Source organism: Ambystoma mexicanum, chromosome 7q (genome assembly GCF_040938575.1).
Source record: "Ambystoma mexicanum isolate Mex_15411 chromosome 7q, UKY_AmexF1_1, whole genome shotgun sequence".
NCBI classification, from domain to species: Eukaryota; Metazoa; Chordata; class Amphibia; order Caudata; family Ambystomatidae; genus Ambystoma; species Ambystoma mexicanum.
The window spans coordinates 4,750,060-4,772,223 of NC_090941.1; the positions used below are offsets into that span (position 1 = coordinate 4,750,060).

Consider the following 22,164-nt stretch of genomic DNA (forward strand, 5'->3'; position numbering starts at 1 on the left):
CTTCTATCACTGCACCTGGTGAAAAGCTGCTTGACAACAGCCCCCTCTGTTAATTACACCGTCAAAAATCATCTGACACGGACTCTCCTCTGATCGATCTCTCCATGCCGCCTGACTCCATTATTGCGGCAGGCTTTGTGCTTACACTGCCCGATGTGGCTCGACCCATAACTTGGCTCCTCCCTCCTATAGCTCCACCTCTCAGATCAAAGCTAACCATGAAGTTAGCAATTCGGACAGACAAATTGAAACTGTTACAGTAGTGCATATTCACAGTAATTAGTCTCCGTCTACTGCCTCTGTGAATCTTGCAAAGACCATAAACAACCAACCCAGCAGTATTCCGCAACCATGATGCCCACACCAGAGGAAATTTCAGATCCCTCTTTTCCATCATTGCCTGTAGTTATTACTGGCCAAATACTCCTGCCCTCTCCCTCTCCCTCTCATCCATGCTGCACAAACCTATCCCAATCACCCATCATTGTTGCACATTCTTCTCACAATTCGTCCACACTTTCTATCTACTTTGCAAACCCCACCCAGGGGAAACAAGTAGCCTTCCCGTGGACTCAGCAGTCTCCATCACCTCGGCCTACTGTAGCTCCCGTCCTAGATCTGAAATGAAATGCCATGAATACTCTCCTTTTATCGCTAACAAAGCTATTTGAAAGCATGGACAATAAAATCAACTTACAGACGTCCTTGATATTACAACTTCTATGACGCAAACCTATTACTCATCCTGAATTTTCTTTACAGAATCAGGCTGAGAGCCCCCTTCCTCGAAGGACAATTCCTCTGGCTCACTTCTAAATATAGCCACTGCACAAGAGAAAGTAAGTTCCACTGTCATTCTAACACGTGACGAGACAACGACTCCTCCCCCTGATGCCCCAATATTAGAAAGTCGCCCTTTGGTGCAAATTGTAGACAAGCCAATTTAAAAAAAATGTTTATTTTGAAATAGTTGCAGAAGTGGAGATAGCACAGAAATGCAAAGCATACATCTTATCCTAACGCAAAGACTATTCGAGGACTGAACAGTTACTCATTAGTTCTTCCCTTGCCCCCCCCATAGCTCCCCTCCCTCCTCGCATCCTCTTGGCCGCACAGGTCAGGATCATTCAGTGTTAATTTGGCGTTATCTAGTATGGCCAATCGGGCAGCATGAGGTTTATGTCTGTGCCGGGAACTTCCGGTCATATTCCATAAGCGGGGCCCAAATGTCTGTGAACCGGTGTAGGAAGCCTTTTCCGCCACCAAGATGTCCCATAGTTTAGTCCACCACAGATTCAGTGAGCGGCCCTAAGTAGTTTTCCATGTTCGGGCCGCCGTAATCCTTGCTGCTAATAGCATTTGCGCAAAGAAGATTTACAATCTTCCAGGTCCTTGGATAAGAGCTTGGTGCGCCCAGTAAGATAACTTCCGGTTCATTGGGGAGTGTCACTTGGGTGATGTCTTTTATAGTGGCAATGAATTGGTCCGAAAAGGTTTTCATAGAGGGGCAGGTACACCACATATGTAGGTATGACCCGAGCTGTCTGCATTTGTGCCAACATAGGGGGCTAAGGGATCGATTAAATTGATGGAGGCGTATCGGGGAGCAATACCAACGAAGGAGCAGTTTATAGGCACATTCTTGGTTAGTAATGAGTGGGCTCTAGTCCACATGTTCACCAAGGTTTGGTCGTCCAGTGAATACGCCAGGTCCGTTTCCCACTGTGTAATATATGGGGGCCTGGGGGAAAGGAGATTGTCTTGTAACAGTTTGTAGATCCCACCCCTCGCCAGCATTCTCTGCAAAGTAAGTTCGAGAGGGCTGGGGATTTGTGTGGCTTCCTGTCGGACCAGAGGATGAGTGTACCAGTGCTGAAGCTGTGCATAGGAGAATCTATCTGATTCGGCTAAATGAAAAGACAGTTTAAAGTTCTCGACTGTGCAGTGTGGGCCATTTGCAAAGAGCTGCCCCAGGGATTCCAGCCACCCCCCCCGTGACAGTTTTTAAAGTTTGAGGGGTGGGACCCAGGGGAGCAAGCCGGGGTTGTGAAAGACCGGGGAATGCAGACCTAGGCCACGTGTGATTCCCTTGGATTTTAATGCCCAGTCCCATATACTAAGGGTGGTTTAGGTGGAGGCCATGATCCCTGCCCAGCACCTCTGCAGGTGGGGCGGGAGATGTGGAAGAGAGCGGAGGGGAAGCGGGAGTTGAGACAGTCTCAGTTCGACCCATTTTGGGGGGCTATCCGTTATACACCACGCTTGGAAGGGCGCCATTTGTGATGCCACTTGGTATTTATGTAAATTACGGACCCCCAACCTTCCAAGCGAGAGTTGCCCATCATGACTGGGATATTCGTGACTTCTTGCCTCTCCAAGTAAACTGGAACATTTTCCTCTTCATCCGCAGGAGTGGAGGCGATGGGAGAGGAGAACAAGTATATAGAAATCACGGGAGGAGATTAATCTTACAGGCTGTAATTAGCCCGATGAGAGAGATTTCTTGTGAGGACCATCGTTCAAGGTAATTTTCCAATTCTTTAAAGAGAGGGGGGGGAAGTTCAGTGGCTATACATCTTTTGGACATGCCGGGATCTGGACTCCTAGGTAAAGTATAGATTTCTAGTTCCATTGATTGGGGCATATGGGAGTGAGGGCCTCCAGTTCCTCAGGTCTAAGTTCCATCCCTAGGGCTGCAGATTTACCAAAGTTAAATGCCTTTTGTCCTCTTTCCTTGACAGCTATGCTGATGATCGGGTTGGGCTCTTTTCTTTTACTTCCTACCATCTCTAACTGTGGGGTTGCACCTCTCACTGAAATTATCTCTGTATTCCTCTGCTCCTTTCAGTCCTACACTGATGGTACACAGATTACATTCAGACTTGCAAGTGACCCATCCTCTGCACACAACCTGATCTGATAGTCTCTCCCATGTCCAGGCGAGGTTGTTACCCATTGATCTGTGTCTTAATGCATCCAAGATTGAAATCTACTTGAGCTCTCCCATTTCTCCTTTACCTTTTCCCTGACCACCATTTGAGTAGTTCACCCATATACATCCTTTCTGCCAAGAACCTGTGTGTTTGCTTTGACAATTCTCTTTCTCCCTCAAAACTTTGAACTCTCTGAGAGCCTTAATTTCTAGCTTCACCTCCTCAACTTCCATAACTTTCCTTATAGAGTGCAGGTCACCAGTTCTCTGGACGGATCGAGGTTGGACTACTCCAATAGACCTTAAGTAATCCGTGCTCTTGCAGGCCGTCCAGAGTAAGTCTGTATCTCATGGCTAAGGGAACACACAACCACAGACCCCAGAAAAAAGTTAAACAGTTTCACTAAGCACAATTAAAACATAAGCCCCTTGAATTGATATTTTTCAGCTTGGCTGTAACAAAGGTTCTTGGGAAACATAGGGCCTCATTACAACTCTGGCGGTAGCCGTTCTGTTAAAAACGTCACGGCTGCCGCCGGAGTTGCATTTTTTCTGGGCACCCGCAAATGGGCAAGAACTGGGTCACGCTGAGCTCGGCGGACCCGGCAATTGCCCATTTTCGGGTGCCAGAATCAAGGGCCTCCCAATCCCAATTCTGCCCCATAGGGCTGAATTGGGATGGGGACATCGGATGCACTGGCACATTCCGAGTTGTGCCGGTGCATCCGACGTGCTCTGCTCGCGGGTGCCATTACACCCACCAGGAAAAACTTGGCGGGTGAGACGGCACCCGCGAGCAGAGCTGATAGTATAGTGGTCTGGGAACTACGGTACCAGCATGCTTACCGGTACCGTAGTTCCCGGACCGCCATGCTCGCAATGAGGCCCATAGTCTTTGAAATCAGGATGGAGGGCAAAAAAAAGGCATGGTGAAAGTTTCAGACAGGACTGTCTTCGAATATGTGATTTCTAGAGCTTAGTTCTTGTACTTTCTTCTGGGGACCACAAAGCCTCTTACAGGGTTCGAAATTGAGGGGTGCTGGGAGCTATGTAGCTCCTGCTTGTTACCGCCAAGAGCCAGGTTAGCTTGATACCAACATCTACCAGGAGCTACTTTTGGCTCTCCATGCCAACATCTATACAACCTAAGGGGTCATAAATAATGACCAAAATGATATATTTGCATCTTATATGGAAGTTATATTTCAGGACTGCTATGTACTAGCTCTTCATTCCCCAGTGGTAGTTCATGGTCAATGGCTAATGCTGGATACCCAGGAGCTACTTTTAGCTCCTGCTTATCCAATTGCAATTTCAATCCCAGTCTTAGAATGTGTCAGTATTTTAGGGCTTCATCCCTTTGTCAAGTGTCTCAGAAGAACCCCCCTTTTTGGGTCTCTTCTCTGTTACATACTCCCCTCTTCCAGGCTAAGTGGCTCTCCCTTCTGTTACACATCTCTTTCCTGGGGATCAAAGTGACTCCTTTTCTTGCTCTCTTACTGTAGTAGATCCCTCGTCTGGGCTCACAGGGCTCTCCTCCCTCTCACTGGAGCACATCCACACTCTGTATCAGAAGTGGACGTCCCCTTGAACCTTAAATACCCTGTATTGGGGATCAAAGTCACTCTCTTACTACTTTGCACCCCTCTTTTTTTGTTCTTGTCTCAAGGGGCCGTCCCCCCTCTCGCCAGAGCACACCCTTCTGAGGTTAAGCAGGCTCTACTGCACTCTCACTGGAGCTGATACTTACTTTGGGGCAAAAAGGGGCTCTTCTCCCCCTCACTGGAGCACATCCCTCTTCAGGACTCAAAGGGTTCCCCTTCTCTAGTGCTTTCTAGCTTTCTCAACAAACTCCCCACCATAGCTCCCACCACAGAAACCCTCTCTGTAGGTCTTGGCCTCATATTTATCTCCCCTTTGATCTGGCAAAAGTTCACATAGATTAGTTAATTGGTTCCCTAATCCAAGTCGGGTGGGGAACGTCTTTAAAAGTTGTGCTGTTATTGCAGATTTCTTTCAGATTGTTTTCCTGGGCAGGATCTGATGTTTGCCTGCTGCTCTGTTCCTACCTTACCTCCTGGCTGTCTCCCTGCCCACAAGTTCGTTTTGTGGGTGTCTGGTGTTACAAGGCCAGCAAAAGGTACATGAACACAAACCTCTAGTAACTACCCACTTGTGCAAACTTGTTTTTCCTTTGGAGTGAGAGAAGGAAGTATTTCTCTCCTTTGTATGATGCAGGGGAGAGAGAAAAGTGTTATACTTCACCAGCATCACTGTGGGTGTGGGGGTTGGGTTAAATTGGGTTTTTCCCTTCGAGGAGCCCCATCTTTTGGCTAAGCGGTTTCTCTGAATGTGCTAGTGTTTCCCCATAGCATATAGAAGACTGGTTTTTGGATTTCTAACTCTGATGCATCTTGGAAGATGCATCTGGAATGCCTTTGTTTCTTAGGGACCTTGTTGTTTCTAACAAGTTGCTTTCTCAGCGGGTTTGGGAATTGCTCAGAGCTGGTCCTGTCAGTACTACTCTCAGGCGAACTGTGGGCTGGATGTGATGCTGGCAATGAGGCTTTGTTACAGCTGTCAGAGTATTCTTAGGCCTCCGACCCAATTGCCATATATTGTCTGACCTGCAATCTCTTAATTATCTCCCTGTTGAGGTCTGGCTAGCTTTCAAAATCCTGTGACCTATTCACAAAACCTTCTGAGGAAATGGGTGCCTGTGTGTACCTCAATGCATGGTGTCAAAATACTACCCTTCGATTGTGGTCTGGCACTATAGTAAAGGCAGGCACGGGGCAGGATTTTTCAATTTGCTCGGGCATGTCTCTGCAAGACTCTTGCTTTAGCTTTCAGGGAAGAATGGCACTTAAACTTCAGAAAAGACTAAGGGCCTCATCAGGAGTTGGGCAGTATACCGCCTGGGATAATAGCGTTACCTCCACCCGCGCCGGAACAAGGGTTGGGCAGCAATGGGTATTCCCCATTCCCCATTGGGTCCATTGGACCCCATAAGGCATTTTCGGCGCAATTAGCATGCACTAATAGGCGCACGCTAATTGCGACCGAAAATGGGCGTTAAATCAGCGCAGTAACCCCCGGCTTGGAGCTGGGGGTAAATGCTGCCAGACTCGTGATTGGGCAGACCCTTAAATGCAGCGGTAATAGCGTTACTGCCGCATTTAATGGCTACTGCCCAACTCGTGATGAGGCCCTAAGAATAGTTTTTCTCATGGGTGCTGTTGCTTTTTCTACCAATATAGCCATTTTGGACTTTTCTCGGGCAGTTGCCCCTTGCTGCTGGCTCCCTTTGTATCAAATTTTCGATGTGTTGTTTTTGCACTTATCCTTTTTTAACTATGGTTATTGTTGCAAGTGTCCCTTGGTGTTCTGTATTGGGGACCTGTATGTACGCATGGCTTTCTGGTTGTCTTTGCTTTGGGCTCCTACATTGCTCGTTGCACTTTTCTCCATCCCTATCCATTTGCACTGATAAAATCTCAGTGTGACAATGCTGTGAAGATAGACCCCCCCAACCCCATCCCCTTCCTCTAGTGGTACCACAAAGTGGTTGTGTTTCACACACGGTGCCTTACAAATCTGCAATAAAAATACTCCTTCTGTGATCTGTCTAGCAGATATTGACCTTAAAATTTGATTTGTGTAAACTCTTTTGCTTTCAGATGTTCTATCATCTCTTGATTCCTAGTTTAACTCGGATGTCTATATACAATAAATCACATTTACTTGTTCTTTTGTAGTATTGGCCTTTCCTCTGGATCAGCGAGCCCTTTTGCCCGATAATACACCAAAGACACTGAGAGCGAAACTCTGGTTGTCGAAGCAGTTACTGAATTTCCTGAAGGAGCCCCAATTTCCAAAATGTTTAGTCCCTCATATTGCTTCACCGCCAATCCACTGTAGCAGTAGGAGGTAGTAACCTATACAAATGCTCAAAACAAAATGATGTATGAATGCAATGAAAGGGAGGCTTTTGTTTGCAACCATCAATGTAGCTCCGCTGCAAAAAAGCCCCACAGCAAATCCCTATAGCTCACAAGGAAATTTCTCCTCTGCCAGGCCTCACACGCTACTTTAGTTACCACTCTGGCTAAAATCTGAAGAACCAATGCTCTCGCTACCCCGTTGTTACCCCCATCCCAACCTCCAATGGGTTTGAAGAGCAGTGTCCTTTCCCATTCACTGCTATGGAGTCATCCAACTCGAGGCTACCCAATTCCTCTTTGACAAAAAGGCCAAACCTTCCCTGAAATACTGCATCGCCTTTCTATTACAAAGGTATACAGAGCGGACAATGGAGGCCTCTTTCGGTGCTGGGTGGGAAATGTTGGAAGCACCAGGCACAAAAAGAGCTCGTAATATTAACAATTAGACTTTTGTGACCAGAGCATAAAATGAGGAGAGCAACAACACTCGTTGAAATGAGCCCACCCTTAACTAGTGCCATAAGTGCCACGTGCTCAGAAATCAACATGCTACCGCCGTATTTCCTTGGGAACCTATGAAGGAAATCTGGTTAAATGAAACTATGTATTGCTTGACCACTGCTAACGAACCCTGACTGTTCCTCCATGAAAACCAGCAACCGAAGGTGACAGGCCCATACTATGCTGGTAGCTGTACCAAATGTTTAAGGCCGCCACACCCTCTGGATATGCGGAAATAGCAGCCAGGTTTCTGCAGATGGTTTATGCCACTAGATCTGTGATGCAGTGCACTGTCATTAAATGTGCCTGCCACACATTTTAATGCTCTGTCTCGGAAGTGTTGGGAAATGTTAAGAGGGCAAGTTGTTTCTCTTAAAGATGTCTCCAGATGCATTAGAAAGAAACTAAGTACGATAGATTTTAAGCACAGAACATTTTCATATCGCCTCATTGCCCCATTAGACTGTGTGGCTAGCATACCTTGATTGCAATGTTTGCTACGAGATCCTGTAGAAGCAATTATTAATTAGTCAATTGGATTTTTTTTTTATCAGGGCTTTCAGGTTTATCAATGTAGCTGCATGTCTTGGAGATGTGACTTGTATAAATCAGCAAACGTGTAAGAAAATGGGCAATTTGTATTTTTTGAAGAAAGAAAAACGAACGTTAACAAAACGATGCACTATACAGTACTATACATTATGCATTTTATTTGGGGTTTTATTCCGCACAAAACGGACAGCTAATGGCTGGGAGGATTTAAATCATAACTATTCGCATTGTCAGTGCTTCAGATAGCATTTTGGAGTGAGAGTATTTTACTCCCAAGGGTAAAAATAATGTTCCTCCTTTGAAAGAGAGTAAAAAGTGTCTGACTACTATCCAAATTGCGCATAAAATTAAAACTTTGCTCGAAAACATAAGTGACAAATCGGCTGTATTTCAAAGTGGTTCTAAATAACTTATTGCACCTGTGGAAAACATCTTCTCCACAAAAGAACCTTGTAGATGCATACTACCCAACTTCATCTTCATGATACTTGGACACAGACTCTGTTAAGAGTTTCTGCAGATGCCAGCTAGTTACATCAGGTGATTAATAAATCAAGTCCCTCACTCTACCAGCATCAATTCTCTGCCTCACGGGCCTACTGTTACTGCCTGGCACTACCTGCTTGACAGCCACTCCTTGTTTTTGCTCCATCTCTCCTTCCCTTTGCTACTTTGTTTGTTTATTAATTTGTAGAACGCACCAAACCTTTAGGTAACCGGGCGCAACAGAATACAAAGGATACCTATAGCTTAGTTACAAAGTGAGGACAGATGAGGCATATATATACATTAAAACCGAGTCAATGCATATATAAAAAGCAGTCTCGTTCCAGGCTAGTACATGTCATTTAGTCATTTAGTCATAGTGGTCATTGGATCGTAGCCAGCTAAGGGTATTACATCTGACGCTGTAGTGGGACTCATCTGTTCTAAGCTCGAGTGGGAGTGCATTCCAATACTGGACAGCTTTTACTGGGAAGCTATTGCTACCAATTTTTTAAACATGAATCTAGGTATTTGTAGGCAGTGGAAGTTGACCGCTCTAGTAGGGCGGGTGGACGTTCTTCTGATTATTCTTTCCATGAGATAAGGTGGGGCTGCGTTATTTAGACATTTGAAGGTTAACAACACTGTTTTGAAGAGGATCCTATCACTAATTTAAAGCCACTGATGGTCTCTCATTGTATTGGATAAGCGTTCTCTAGTTGGGAAGTTCAAGGCCGTTATTTTGCAATGTCTGGATTTAGTTGATAATGTATTTGTTGGCTCCCAAATATAGGGCATTGCAGTAATCAAGTTTGGATAATATTAGGGCGTTGGCTAAGATAATGCAGCTAGCTTGTGTGAGGAATGGCCTGCAAGATCGAATGTTTGAATTAACCTGTTTTTTTTTTTAAGGTACGGGTAGAGTCGAGGTAGAAGCCTAGCGTCTTCACTTCTTTGGCTACTGTAATTATGTTGCCATCGATGTTGAAGGCGGACTACTTTTGTTTCCCCTGTCTCTCACTTTCTGCCGCTCTGCTGCTCCCTCTTGACTGTTGCAATGCCACATTTTGCTGTCTGTTTCTCTGTCACTCTGCCTCTCCCATCTCTGCATTCTGTTGTTGCTTTTTCCCCTCCTTTATCTCGCTGCATCAGTTGATATAACTCCTCTCTGATGTCATTACTCTGGCTATATCTGTTTTTTCATTTTCTCGGTTGTGGTTGCTACTCCTTTTGATTATCTTCCCTGCACTGTCTCTTATGTTATTGGCCTGCCCTTCTCTAGTCTTGCTTTTCTATTTCCATCTCTCCCCACCAGCTGTTGATCTATTTTACTGTCCCCAAATGTCTCTTTTGCTCTGATTATATCCCTCCCGCCTATTGTTTCCCTTCTCACTTTCTTTGTTTCCCTATCAGGTAGCTCATTGCTCTCTCTTCCTGTTGCTCGAATTCCTGTTTTATATTGTCTAGCATGTTAGTATGTGCTCCGTCCCTTCGCCGCCCCCACCACCAGCACACCTTTGGTCTTCTGTATTGCTTAGGTTCAGAGTTGCTCTTCCTCTCCTGTTTTTCTGTTTCTTTTAACATAACACCAATAAATATCTAAAAATCTAGTGCGGCTTTACCAATGGGTGCTCCTTTTTAGATGTGTGCAAATACCTTCTTTTGGTTATTAGGCTGTTAATTATAGAGTTAGATGTTTGTCTTACCAGATGAAGCTCTTGAATGCAGATGCCTTACCAACACTCTATGCCATTACAAGAGCCCATATGAGATGTGTATTCTGAGCCATCACAGGTATAGCAGCCCTGATGATGTGTGCTCTGAGCCATTACACATATAGCAGTCCTCATGGGATGTGCTACTTCTGAGAAATTACAAGTATAGCAGCCCTGAAGAGCTGTGTGTTCTGAGCAATCATAGTTATAGCAGCCTTGATGGTTGTGTTTTATGAGCCATTACAAGTAAAGCGTCCCAGGTGAAATGCGTGTTCTGAATCACTGAACATTTAGGAGTCCTTTTGATAAGTCAAACGTTGAGTCAACTGTGTTATAATTGAATGTTACCTGCATTCTAAATGCATAGCTCTGATGCAGACTCATTAACTCGCCCATTAACAGGATTTGAACTAACAGGTTACACAATCTCTGCATAAGGTTATTGACCCACTGAGCTGCCTTTCCCAACAGGCTGTTCACACTGAAAGGCACACAGGGATAGGGCACTGGCAGTTCTATGTGAGGCTTGCCTGACATAAATGGCTTGTCAAAAACTCTAAGCTTGTTTGGATTATCCAACATTAGTCAGGAGATTCATAATAAGGCTTTGAAATGTGCTAGATTTTTGGAAGTGGGACTCAGTAATCGGACATGGGAGAAGCAGATGTTTTGATAAGCGCAAGACGCAGTAGAAGAGATTGAAGTATATGACAGCAATGCCATCTTCTCACACTGTCGGAGGGTGGTGGAAAGAGCTCAGACAGTGTTCTTGCTCTGTACTTTAGCTCGTTGGAGAAAATGGCAACACATGTTCATGCTTTCTTAACAGCAGCTCTGTTACTAAATTCAGATACTGTCCCAAAACATAGCAGCCCTGCTAAGAAATGTGGACATGATGCAATCAGCCCTGCTGTGAATATTTGGCATTGTGCCATGATATGCGTATGGTATAACGGCTCAGTTGATAAATTAGGCTAGTTTGCCTGAGTGTATAGCAGTCCTGTTGAGAGGTATAGGTACAATCTGTGCCACTGAAAATATATACAGTACTGCTTCTACTTGTATCCATTATACTTGCTTGCGGTGGGTGGTCAGAAAGAGAGTTAAAGTTCAGACCACACGCCTATCTATGCAATTGGTATGCTTCTGTGATAAAAAGAAAATAAAGTATGAAATGCCCATGCTTCTGCAACTGTGCTGCCTCTATTAAGGCCAATGAAGCAGAAATGCAGCCTTAGGTTAAGCCAATTTTTATTTTACACAATACTACCTGTGTACAAAAGCAAGATGAAAAGCATGTTCATGATTCAAATTGTCCGAGAAGGATAGCTCAGCGACAATGTGCTTGCCTTGGAAACAAGACGACACGAAGCAACACAGGTTCAATCCCTAGGTCCATGCTTAAAAACCAGTGCGTTATAAATATGCAACTAAGAGACATATTCCTGTAACAGCGCCTCAATGCCCACGGGCTGTGTGAGCGCTTTAAAAATGCAAATAAATAAAATAAAGATGCTTTAATAACACTGTAACCTACAAAATGTAGGCAGTCAAACAAAGTGAACAAAACACAAATTCCCTTTTACATTACTCAAAGTATTATCTTGATAGAATCATTAACAGAGGAGAGTATTAAAAAAATTAAACAGAGCAGGACTTGTCCCAGTTGCTTCTTTCAAGGAACTTTGTCGATTACTGAAGTAAAGAGTGGATTTGCAAGTTGCTGTTAACCAGGCTGTCACCAGTGAGCTCCATGATTAATGGCGGTGCTGCCATAAATAGCCTCTGTAAGTGGTACCCAAGGAAGAATTAAAAGGGCCATAGTGACACGATTTATGTGCGTAAAAAGGCCAGATCTGGAGGGCTGCATATTGTTCTGGTTCACCCTCCAGACCATCTTTCTCAGTCTGCTATACCATGTAAAGGGTGAAAGACCATACGAAGATCGGGCTTTGCTCCCACTACAAAAGGGGAAATCCATACCACACTGATAGGTAACACTCCTTCTGCATGAGACCAGAAGCAACCCCAGGCCCGGTTATGCCTTATTGAGCAACGCACTTTAAGTGTAGCTTGGATTACCAAGCACAGCAGGCTTGGGACCCAGACCATCTCTTGCAGAAGGGATCTGACCTAGCAGTCTGGGCTTGACTGACAATTTTGTGATGGCATCGGGTGCATATGGGATTTGCCCTTCTGTAATGGCATTGGAAGCTGAAAAAACATATTCTAAAGGGTTGCACAGAGCAATCGCAGTGGCCATGATTAATTCAAAACCTTCATTTCTGGTGTATTTTTCAGGAACACCACATTGTTTGTGCTAAAGAGCTCATGTCAATTAAATGTACATCTTCGAGGTTGTGCAATCCTGAGCTTTTGAGATTTTTGCTATGCAAAAAACACTTTCCAATGCTCCATGCTAAGAAGTGTAGGTGACACTTGTACTTTGCAGGGCCCTGTCAACTGACACACCAGCATCTTAAATGCCAGAGGTTAAGTTTAATTCTAAAACATCCAGCCATCACCTCTTTGTATTTGTAAATGTGATTTGGTATCATGGCAGCTACAGAGTGACAAGTTCATTCCTGAAACATCCTACAGCAGCTGTGTATTACCGCCTGGGCTTGGAAGTTTCACCCACATCTGATTGTGTAGGAGGACCTGCCATCTGGCAAGTATGTAGAAGCCCTGACTTTTTTTTATTTTTTATTAACTAATATCATGATGCAAGTAATTGCATCTTAGAAAGGTTGTCCTGCTAACTGGGCCCCCCTTTCAATAACTCCATGCCAAACGCATAACATGCAACTGGGTCTTGCTGCATCAGTCTCCTGATTTTCATATCTTGCTCTCCAGGGTCACAGAGTACATTCAGAGGTCACATGTCTCTTGTTTGACAGCTGCTTTAATAGCCAAGTCACTGCAGTGCAGAGGTTACATTTAAGTTTACACCTGTGTTCTAAATTCCATAGGTTTATGATAAATCCCTCACTTGGTGACTGGATAATCTGAAAATATGAGCCATACCCTGTGTGGAATGGTAGTGAAGGGTTTAGACAATTATCTGCATCAGAACTGTGAGTCAAGGACAGCTGTGGAATGCTTATGTGTATTTGTATTTATTTGTTTATATAGCGCTTTACACCAAAGCGCTGCACAATTGAACTTAATACACGAAACATAAACAATATAACAGTAGAAGCAAATTACAATATGAATTAGTCAACAAAACAGTAAGAAGAGTAATTAACTGAAGGGAATAGGGAGAGTAGTGCAGTAGAATTGTGTGGGAGGAGTGAGGAGAAGGAGGGAAGGGGAAAAGGTGAGAGTGGGGTGTAGGGAGGGAGATAATCAAGGGGAAAGATAAAGGAGGGTGGGGAAGCAGGAAGGGGAAGGGGTTTCAAGGCAGAGAATAGAGAAGGAGATATTTAAGGGAGGTGCGGAATGAGGAGAAGGTAGGGATGGAGCGGTTTGCGAGAGGTAGGGAGTTCCAGTGCAGGAGGGAAGTTGGAAGGAGCGGAAACGGGAGGGGGCACAAGGGGACGGAGGTACAGTGAGAAGGAAATGGTTAGCTGACCGAAAGGAGCGGGAGGAAGAGTAGAAAGAGAGGAGGGAGTAGAGATCAGGGGGATCAAGACCATGGAGAGATTTGAAGACAAGGCAGAGAAAGTGAAATTTAAGTTGGGAGTGAAATGAAAGCCAGCCAAGGGAAGAGAGGGAAACAGAGATGGAGTCACGGGAGGTAAGGAGACAGAGGGTATGGGCAGCAGAATGGTAGATAGATTTGAGTGGAGCGAGATGAGAAGTAGGTAGTCCAAAGAATAAGGAGGAGCAGTAGAATAGGCGGGAGAAGATAAGGGAGGAGATTAAAAGTTTGGTAGCATGTAAGGTGAGAGAGGGGCGGACTTTGCGAATATTAAAGAGGTGGTAGCGACAGGCACGATAAGTGAGAGAGATATGGTGGGACAAAGAGAGAGGAATCAAAGTGAATGCCTAAGTTACGAGCGTTTATAGATATAGGGAGATTAGTGGGAGGAAAGTGAATGAAAGGTAGAGGAGAGGGAGACAGAGGGGGAAGAGAGTTGGAGGGAAAGAATACGACTTCAGTCTTGTCAGTGTTAAGGGAGAGAAAGCAGGAAGACATCCAGTTCTTTATGGCAGTAAGGCAGGAGGAAGGTTTTAGGTGGAGGTCAGTTGAGAAGGAAGAGAAAGAAAGGAAGTTGAGTGTCGTCAGCATAGAAATGGTGGGAGATGCCAAACGAGGAGATAACCGGGGCAAGGAGGGAGGTGTATAGAGAGAAGAGGAAAAGGCCAAGCACCGAACCTTGAGGTACGCCGTATTCTAGAGGTTGGGTTGGAGAGGACCGGCCACCCCAGGAAACAGTAAAAGAGTGGGAAGAGAGGTAAGAGGATAGCCAGTTAAGAACAGCCTTTCAATCCAAAGGAAGAAAGAGTGTGGAGAAGAAGGGGATGATCGACAGTGTCGAAGCCAGCGGAGAGGTCAAGAAGAATAAGGACAGAGTATTGCTTAGAGTGTCAAGCAGAGAGGAGGGAGTTAAGGATGTAGGTGAGAGCAGTTTCAGGAGAGTGTTTAGGACAGAAGCCAGATTGGGAGGGGGGTAGGAGAGGGAGATTGGTGACAAAGGATGAGAGCTGAGAGTAGGCGAGGTGCTCAAGAAGCTTAAAGAGGAATGGAAGAAGAGAGATAGGGCGGAAGTTAGAGGTGAGAAGGGGATCAGCAGAAGGTTTCTTCAAAATAGCGATGATCGTGGCGTGCTTGAAAGCTGAGGGAAAGGTGGCTGAGGAAAGACAGGTGTTGAAGAAGTAAGGTAGGGAATAAGAAGAGGGTTGATCTTGGGGATAAGAAGGGATAGGAGAGGGTCGGTTGGGGCGGACGTGGGGTGGGCTTTGGAAAGGAGGGTAGAGACGTCGGAGGGGGAGATGGGTGAGAAGTTGGACATGCAGGATGAGTGGGGGGTGGAAAAGAGGGGAAATCCGAGGTGCAGTTCATTTTTTGCCGAAGGGTAAGAATCTTGGAGAAGAAGCTAGTGAAGTCAGAGGGAGAAAGTGTAGAATAGGAGGAGGGATCAGGAGTAGGAGGGGAGAGAAGTCGAGAGAGAGTTTGGAAGATACGGCGAGGGTGGGAGGCTTGGGAGTGGAGAAGGTTAGAGTAGTAGGAGCGTTTAGCCGAGGCAAGACAAGTGTCAAAGAGAGCGTGGTAAGAGAAATATGAGGTTTGATTGGAAAGCGAAGGAGATTTGAGTCAGAGTCTCTCCAGACGTCGGAGAAGGCGATGCATAGAGAGGAGTTGAGGAGTGAGCCACGGTTGAGAGGGTTTCTGGGTTGGACGGAAGAAAGAAAGGGTGTAGAGATGATCAAGGGTAGAAGAAATAGAAGAGGAAAGAGTGGATAGAGCATCATTGGCTGACAATGAAGAGAAATCTTGGAGAGAGGGTAGAGAAGAAGAGCAAGTGTCAATAAAGAGGGAAGGATCAAAGTTGCGAAAGTCACGCCTTGAGAAGATGGGAGGAGAGGGCCTAGTAGAAGAGTAATGTGGAAGGGGGGGTAAGAGAGAAGGAGAGTAAGGCATGATCGGAGAGATAGACAGGAAGAGTAGAGACTGGAGAAGCGGGGTAGGAAGAATTGAAGATGCGGTCTAGAGTGGAGCAAGAGGAATCAGTGGGGGAAGAAGGAAGGGGGAAAAGGAGGTAACACTCAAGGATGGAGAAGAGGGATGAGAAATGAGGGGGAGAAGAGAGGTGAAGATTAAAGTCACCATGTACAGCTAGAGGAGAGGGGGAGGGAGAGATAAGCCAAAGGAGGTGATCGAGATCTTCATAGAAGGAAGAAAGAGGGCCAGGGGGTCGAGGGATGATTAGAAAGGAGATGGGGTGAGGAGAGGAGAAAGATTTGTAAAGAAATTCGAAGGAAGGGAAAGAAGGAAGAGATGATGAGGAGGTAGAGGAAAGGTATTTGGGGTGGTAGAGGAGGCCAATAGCTCCGCCACGGCCAGTAGCGTGAGAGCTATGAGAGGAGGGCGAGGGGGTAGTTAGGGAAGCGGGGACAGAAGTGCTATCGGGGGGGGTGCAGGTTTAATTTAGACATAGGAAATGAAGGTTGAGACAAATTAATATGTCTAAAACTGCTGCGGTCTTGTTGCAGATGGATCTGGCGTTCCAGAGCGCCATGTTCATGAGGCTGGAATGATGAGCAGTGTGGGAGTAAAGAAGATTAGGACGGTGAGAGAGTGTAGGTGTGTAACAGGAGGAGTGGGGGAGGGGATTGAAGAGGGGACTGGGCATGAGGAGGAGGGAAAAAGAGAGTAGGAGGGAGAGGGGAAGGTGGGGTGAGTGAAAGGGGGGAAGGGAAGAGATGGTGGTGAAAGAGAGATTTGGCAGACCGCATAACAGAGGAATCAGTGAAACGAGGAGCTATGATTATCCGTTGCTGTTGAGACTTATGATGGCGAGAACAGGGACCAATGTAGTAGCTCCTAGTAGAGTCCTCCCTGGTGTAGGAGAGAGAGGAGGCTCAGATTGGTACTCGGCTTGATACTCAGTATGGTACTCAGTTTGGTAGGTAGCAAGCAAGCAGAGAGTCAGGGTACGCAGGATCAGGAGCAGGCAGCGAGATGTGGTTTGGAACAGGTTGGGAAGGAGGTTGGAAGAGGTTCAGCTGCAGACTGTGTGGGAAGTGGCAGAGAGTCGGGGCGCACTAGAACATGGGCAGGCAAAGAGGAGTGGTAGGGTCCAAGCTAGGAAGGGGGTGAGAAAGGCCCAGCTGCAGAGCCTGACGGGTGGGTAGGAGGCAGGCAGCGAGCGTGTAGTATTGGTTGTGCCTAAAGCTGGAAAGGAGGTGGGAAGAGGCTCAGCCGCGGAGACTGTGTGGTATGTGGCAGGCAAGGAAAGAGTAGGTCAAGAGCTGGAGCAGTTTGCGTGTGCCAGGTTAAACCAGGTAGGGGGGTGGAGGTTTGGCAGCAGAGACTGTGTTGTAGGGTGAAAGGCAGGAGCAGGGAGGGCTGGGTCCGGGGCCGTGACCGTGGTTTCGGACGATCACGCTTAGATGAGGAAGCGGGAGGAGGACTAGCAGCAGGGGCTGAGCAGCAGGAGGTAGGCAAGTGTGATTCTTGCTGGGCCTGTGTTGAAGGGGAAGCGTGAGGAGGTCCATTGGGAGTAGCTGTGCATTCTGACCATTCTGTACATTCATTGTGTGCATTCTGGTCAGACAGCCTGTCCCTGCCAGCCTGGCAAGGCCAGAGGTTGAATGGCTATGGTTCTCCTTTGATTCTTTGTGAGGTTGGGTAACACCTCTCTCCAGTCCAGAAGCCACCCACAGCGGTTGGCCTGGAAAACCAGAATCAAAGGGCATACCTCATAACAAAGCATCTAGCCTCCCACCATGGATTTGCATTCCAAAAGGGTATTTGATGCTATGGGTCTGAGAAGGGAGTAGATTTAGTTTAGCCAGAGGGAGCTCAACATAGAAGGTGGAGGGTTCCAGCATTTTGTTTCTCTTTGAGCCCCTTTTACCTTCCTGTTTCCTCCACTTCCTTTAGCAAACAGCACATTTCCTTCTGACATCATACCCAAAGACCAATTGTCTCAAGGACCGGGATTGACCCCTTAAAGCAGGCTTGTTTCGGCCAATCCTCAGTGGATGTTTGCATATAAAAAAGGGGGGCCTCCCACTCCTCCTTTGATTCACCTCTGGACCTCATCCCTTCAAGAAGAATGTGTTGAACTCTGCTAGGAGAGAAGTCCTTTCCAAAGTCCTACAGTTGTGAGGAGAAGGCAGGTGATCCAAGGCAGAGACTAGCTTTGCTCCCTAACTATCCCCAAGGCACATCATGGGTGACCTGCTGCTGGAGCAAGACCGTCCTGCCTGCCAGCTACACTGGTACACAGGTCCTCACTGTAGGTCTGAAGGACCCCTGCAGGTGTTTGCCAGGTATCAGACAAATATTATGGAAAGAATGACAAATGCTCATATACTGTGCTTTGGGCAGTAGCAAAAATGCCTTTCGCCCCTGTTTCTTTATCCTACTCCTTTCTATCTTTGCTTTGCATATTCTGTGTTCTTTCCACAGGTTTGTGTAGTGTTTTCTATTTAGTTATAATTGCATATCGTGTCTTTAATTAAAGTGTATATATATTTGTCCTTTTATTGTGGACTGTTGTACTTTGCTGTTTAGGTTGTGTGAGACAGGCGTCAAGAGTAAAGACACAGACAAATTAAATATAGCTTGAGTTATAGACTTTTATTAAAATGAAAAAGAAAGAAAGGATGGGATGAATAACTGTGTTGCCCTATTCTAAGCTATGAAGTCGCTACCCAAAATAAACAAAAGATTGTCAAGGTCAGAGAGTACCTAAGTAAATCTGTCAAAATCCTTTTCTTGCATGCACTTTACTTATAATAACAATGTGCAGGGATAATGGTTCTAAGAAAGAAAACGGTGTCAATCAAAGTTCCACAGTTCTGCTGGTAGTCAGGCTTCAAGTTCAAAGTGTTCACTAGGCTTAGATTGAGGGTTATCCCTTCCCCTTGCTTCAAGGCAATTCACAACATAACTTTTGGGGGTTCCCTTCCCAAAGAAGACAACACAGTGCCAACAGAATTCATCTCTGGATTCTTCTCTCCCAAGATCTCAGCTTGTTCAGTTTAAGTTAAACAGAAATTCCACAAAACCAAAGAAAAGGCTCTTGGGGTTCCTTTCCCCAAGTTTCAACAAGGTTACATAATTTTATTATTGTTAGTATACATAGTTTGTTACAAACTTTTCACTATTTTTATTATTTTTTAAAAGAAAGGAATAAAACAATGCAAAGTTATCCAAAGGGGAAAAAAGAGGACGAGAAAAAACAGATGACCTCTTGTCCTGAGATAAACAACAAACAGAAAAAAGAGCAAAAAGCATAAAAAGTAAAAAGAACAAGAAAGATTAAAATCCATTTAACCAATTGAACTGCATTAAAATCTACTGAGCGTGAATTGTCAAAGATTTGGATGAAACACATTTTAAACTCTTCCTTCCTTGCTGATTTAATCAATGTCCTTTGTTGTTTATCTTCTTCGTCAGCTTTCTTACATCTTTTATCTCTTCTCTTCTAACATTTTAAATGTGTGCTCGAGGAATTTTGTTGCATAATTTATTTTTCTGTTTCTGCATTCATATATCAGTTCCCACCATTTCTTTGCATCAAGTCCACATAAGTCCACGATACAATTATACAGATAGATATTTCTCAGTTCTTTGAACTCTGGGCAAAATAACATCAGATGTCTTAGTGTTTCGCACTTCTCTTTGCACAACCTACATTTTGTGCAAATCTGTTCCATTCCATATCTTGCCATAGTGGTTTTATTATGAAGTACATTCAATCTAAAACGTAGAAGCAACTCTGTTTGTAATGGGGAAACTTTCTTAGGTATTCTGGAATGACAGTCATTAAACCCCAATTCGTTTCCAACAGAGTATGTGTTCGTGAGTTTGCTCTTGATGCTTCAGTTTTTAGCCAGATCGTTTTCTCAACCAATTTTGGATTATCAATTAGAGTGTTTAACACTGTTCCCAGTTTGCACAGGATCAGACCACAATCTTTTTTCCATTCTTCTACAACCCTCTCTGTGAATCCCGAACTATCCACTCTAAGCACTTCAAATTGCGGCAGGCAATTGCTGAGCATGGTCTTTCTATATAACATTAACTTATTGGATGTTATATGGGCATACAATGAAGACAAACGCAGTTCATGGCAAATTACAGCCATTGGGATCACTTTTGGTAGTGGCAAGATCATTTTCCAAAAAAGTCCCTCCAAGGCGTTCCAATACTCTTCTCTAATACCCAGGAAGGTGTCACCACCAAATGTCAATGATGGGATTACTTTTTGTCCATTAAATATAATTATCGGTTGTAACGAAAATGTAGCATATCTTTTATTAATGATTTTCCCTTGGGCGGTTAGTCTTTTTGCTTTTATTCTCAGCATATTTATCCAGGGCTCTTCACTTTTCACTGAGCTTAATTGAACACTTTATTTCACCATTTGTTTCCTATTTAACTTCCATTTTTCTCTTTTGTTTCCTTTCCATCGTCTGTCTCCAAATACCATAATTTCTGATTTTGCTGCATTTATTTTCAGTTGTTTTTCAACTACGTATTTCTCTAGAAGGTTTAATCTAAAGGATTCCAATCGGGCATCACACACCGGACCAGGACTCTTGCCCTTAGCCTATGATGTAGATTAGAATATTTTTTCTTTATTTTCGACGAATTCAGATTAAGCTGGCACCCAACCCGTCTCGCACCCCCTTTTACAAATAGCACGGGTCACAATGGTCCATGAACCAGGCCGCTAGGTGGGAATACAATATATATTTATTTTAAAATTCAAAATGAGATTGCACAGTTTTAATATTGGGCAGCAATCACCAATGGGGTGATCATTACAGAATGAATTATGAAATACACTTAGTTTGACCTTTGGTTATAACATGTCCAAAGCACAGATAAATGGGAGAAATGTTACTGTTCGGGTAGATAGCACCCAAGTTACGATTTCCCCATGCGATGCTCTCTCGAACCCCGATGAATTGAATTTTGAGTGGATAGAAAGGAGCAGCAAGGCAATTGCATAAAATGACTCTCAGAATTGGTAAATATTTTATTTAAACGTGCGGTTGAATAAATGTGAGGTAAAGATGATTTATCACAGTATCAGGGATGTAAGATCACTAGCAACTACAAGGCAAGGTATCGACAATGGGCATACAGTTCATAAAGCAACTTGAAAGTAAGAACACAGTGCAGCCAAAATCACACGTTGAAAAGTTGCATTTTCCACTTTTTGCAGTTTTAAATGTAAAAACGTTTTTTTTTAAAACGGGTGAAATGGACAGAATCAGAATAGGCTGGGTGATAGATGCACATCACAGGGATAATATAGAAGTGAAGGAGTGGCTCTAGCTAAATAACTGGATGAGATTTTCAATGTGAAAAGAGATTCGGTTTTGGGAAATTAAAGGCAGTTAACAGAGAAAATTGGTTTGGAAAGAAAGGACAAGTGTTACTTAAACTAGATTATGAAGACTAGGTTGTTAAAGAAAGACACGGTACGCTTCAAGGTTATTTTGCAACATTAACCTTTTCACCGCACGTTCAGCTCTATGTGGGAATTACTTAAATTATTCAAAATATGACTAAGGATCTATGCAAGACAGAGATGAATAGAAGAATTGCGCTAACGCTTAGAGATCAAGGACAGGATGCACAGAGAATTCAGACAGTTTTAAACAAGTTACCAGGGTATGGATAGGATTACTTAGAGAGTGGAACAAAGACAATGGATCAAGATGGGTTAGGCTATTTGTTGCTATGGGATGGGGAAATACTCACAATCTGCACTTGAGTTTGGGATTTGGGACAGCCACCCGGGTTTCTGGACTCAAAGGCTCCGTTCACAGCACGGCGGGCTCTCCTTACAGCAAACACCTGGGCCTGTCTGGTCACTGGATAGCAAGGGTACAGCTGGCATGCAGGTAGTGGGGCAAAAAGCTGGTCTGGTCCCAGGATACTCCCATGAGGGTACCACAGCTTTTTCCCCTAGTTATTGGGATTTTTTTAGTGGGGTTTCTGGATCAATGGTCCTGCCTGGATAGGGTCGGCTATGCTCTGGCCTGGCAGTAGAGTCTGGAATCTTGCAGAGTGAAGGGGAATATCTGGATACGCAGGCGCTGGAAAATTCAGAAGAGTCCCTGGCTTTGTGAGCTTCCCCCCTTTTTATAAAAGGCGGGTGACATCAAAGGATTTGTTTGGCAGAACTCAGTTAGACCTACCCCTGAGAAGGTCAGCCTGTGTTGGTCGCCTCCTCCATGAGGGGACTTAGTTTATGGGGTTGTGTTTTATGAAGTACATAGCCATCCCACAGTAATTTTTGCACAAAATCAATTGACATAAATCGCTCCTTTTTACAATTGTTGCACCTTTGCAAATTACATAGGCAGATTACATATTTCATACAGAGCATGGTAT

General features: G+C 44.7%; 1 protein-coding gene across 2 annotated transcripts in view; it reads left to right on the forward strand.

Annotated features, from left to right (window-relative positions):
* Positions 1-22,164, forward strand: part of CRYBG3 (crystallin beta-gamma domain containing 3) — a 2,312,058-nt gene that overhangs the window by 330,660 nt on the left and 1,959,234 nt on the right. Inside the window, exon 2 of one of the 2 annotated variants that reach the window (XM_069639009.1) lies at positions 2,411-2,524. The exons of the other annotated variant lie outside the window; for it this stretch is intronic. Coding sequence (XP_069495110.1) covers positions 2,411-2,524 — 114 coding nt within the window. The remainder of the gene's footprint in view (positions 1-2,410; positions 2,525-22,164) is intronic. 2 annotated transcript variants of the gene reach the window in all.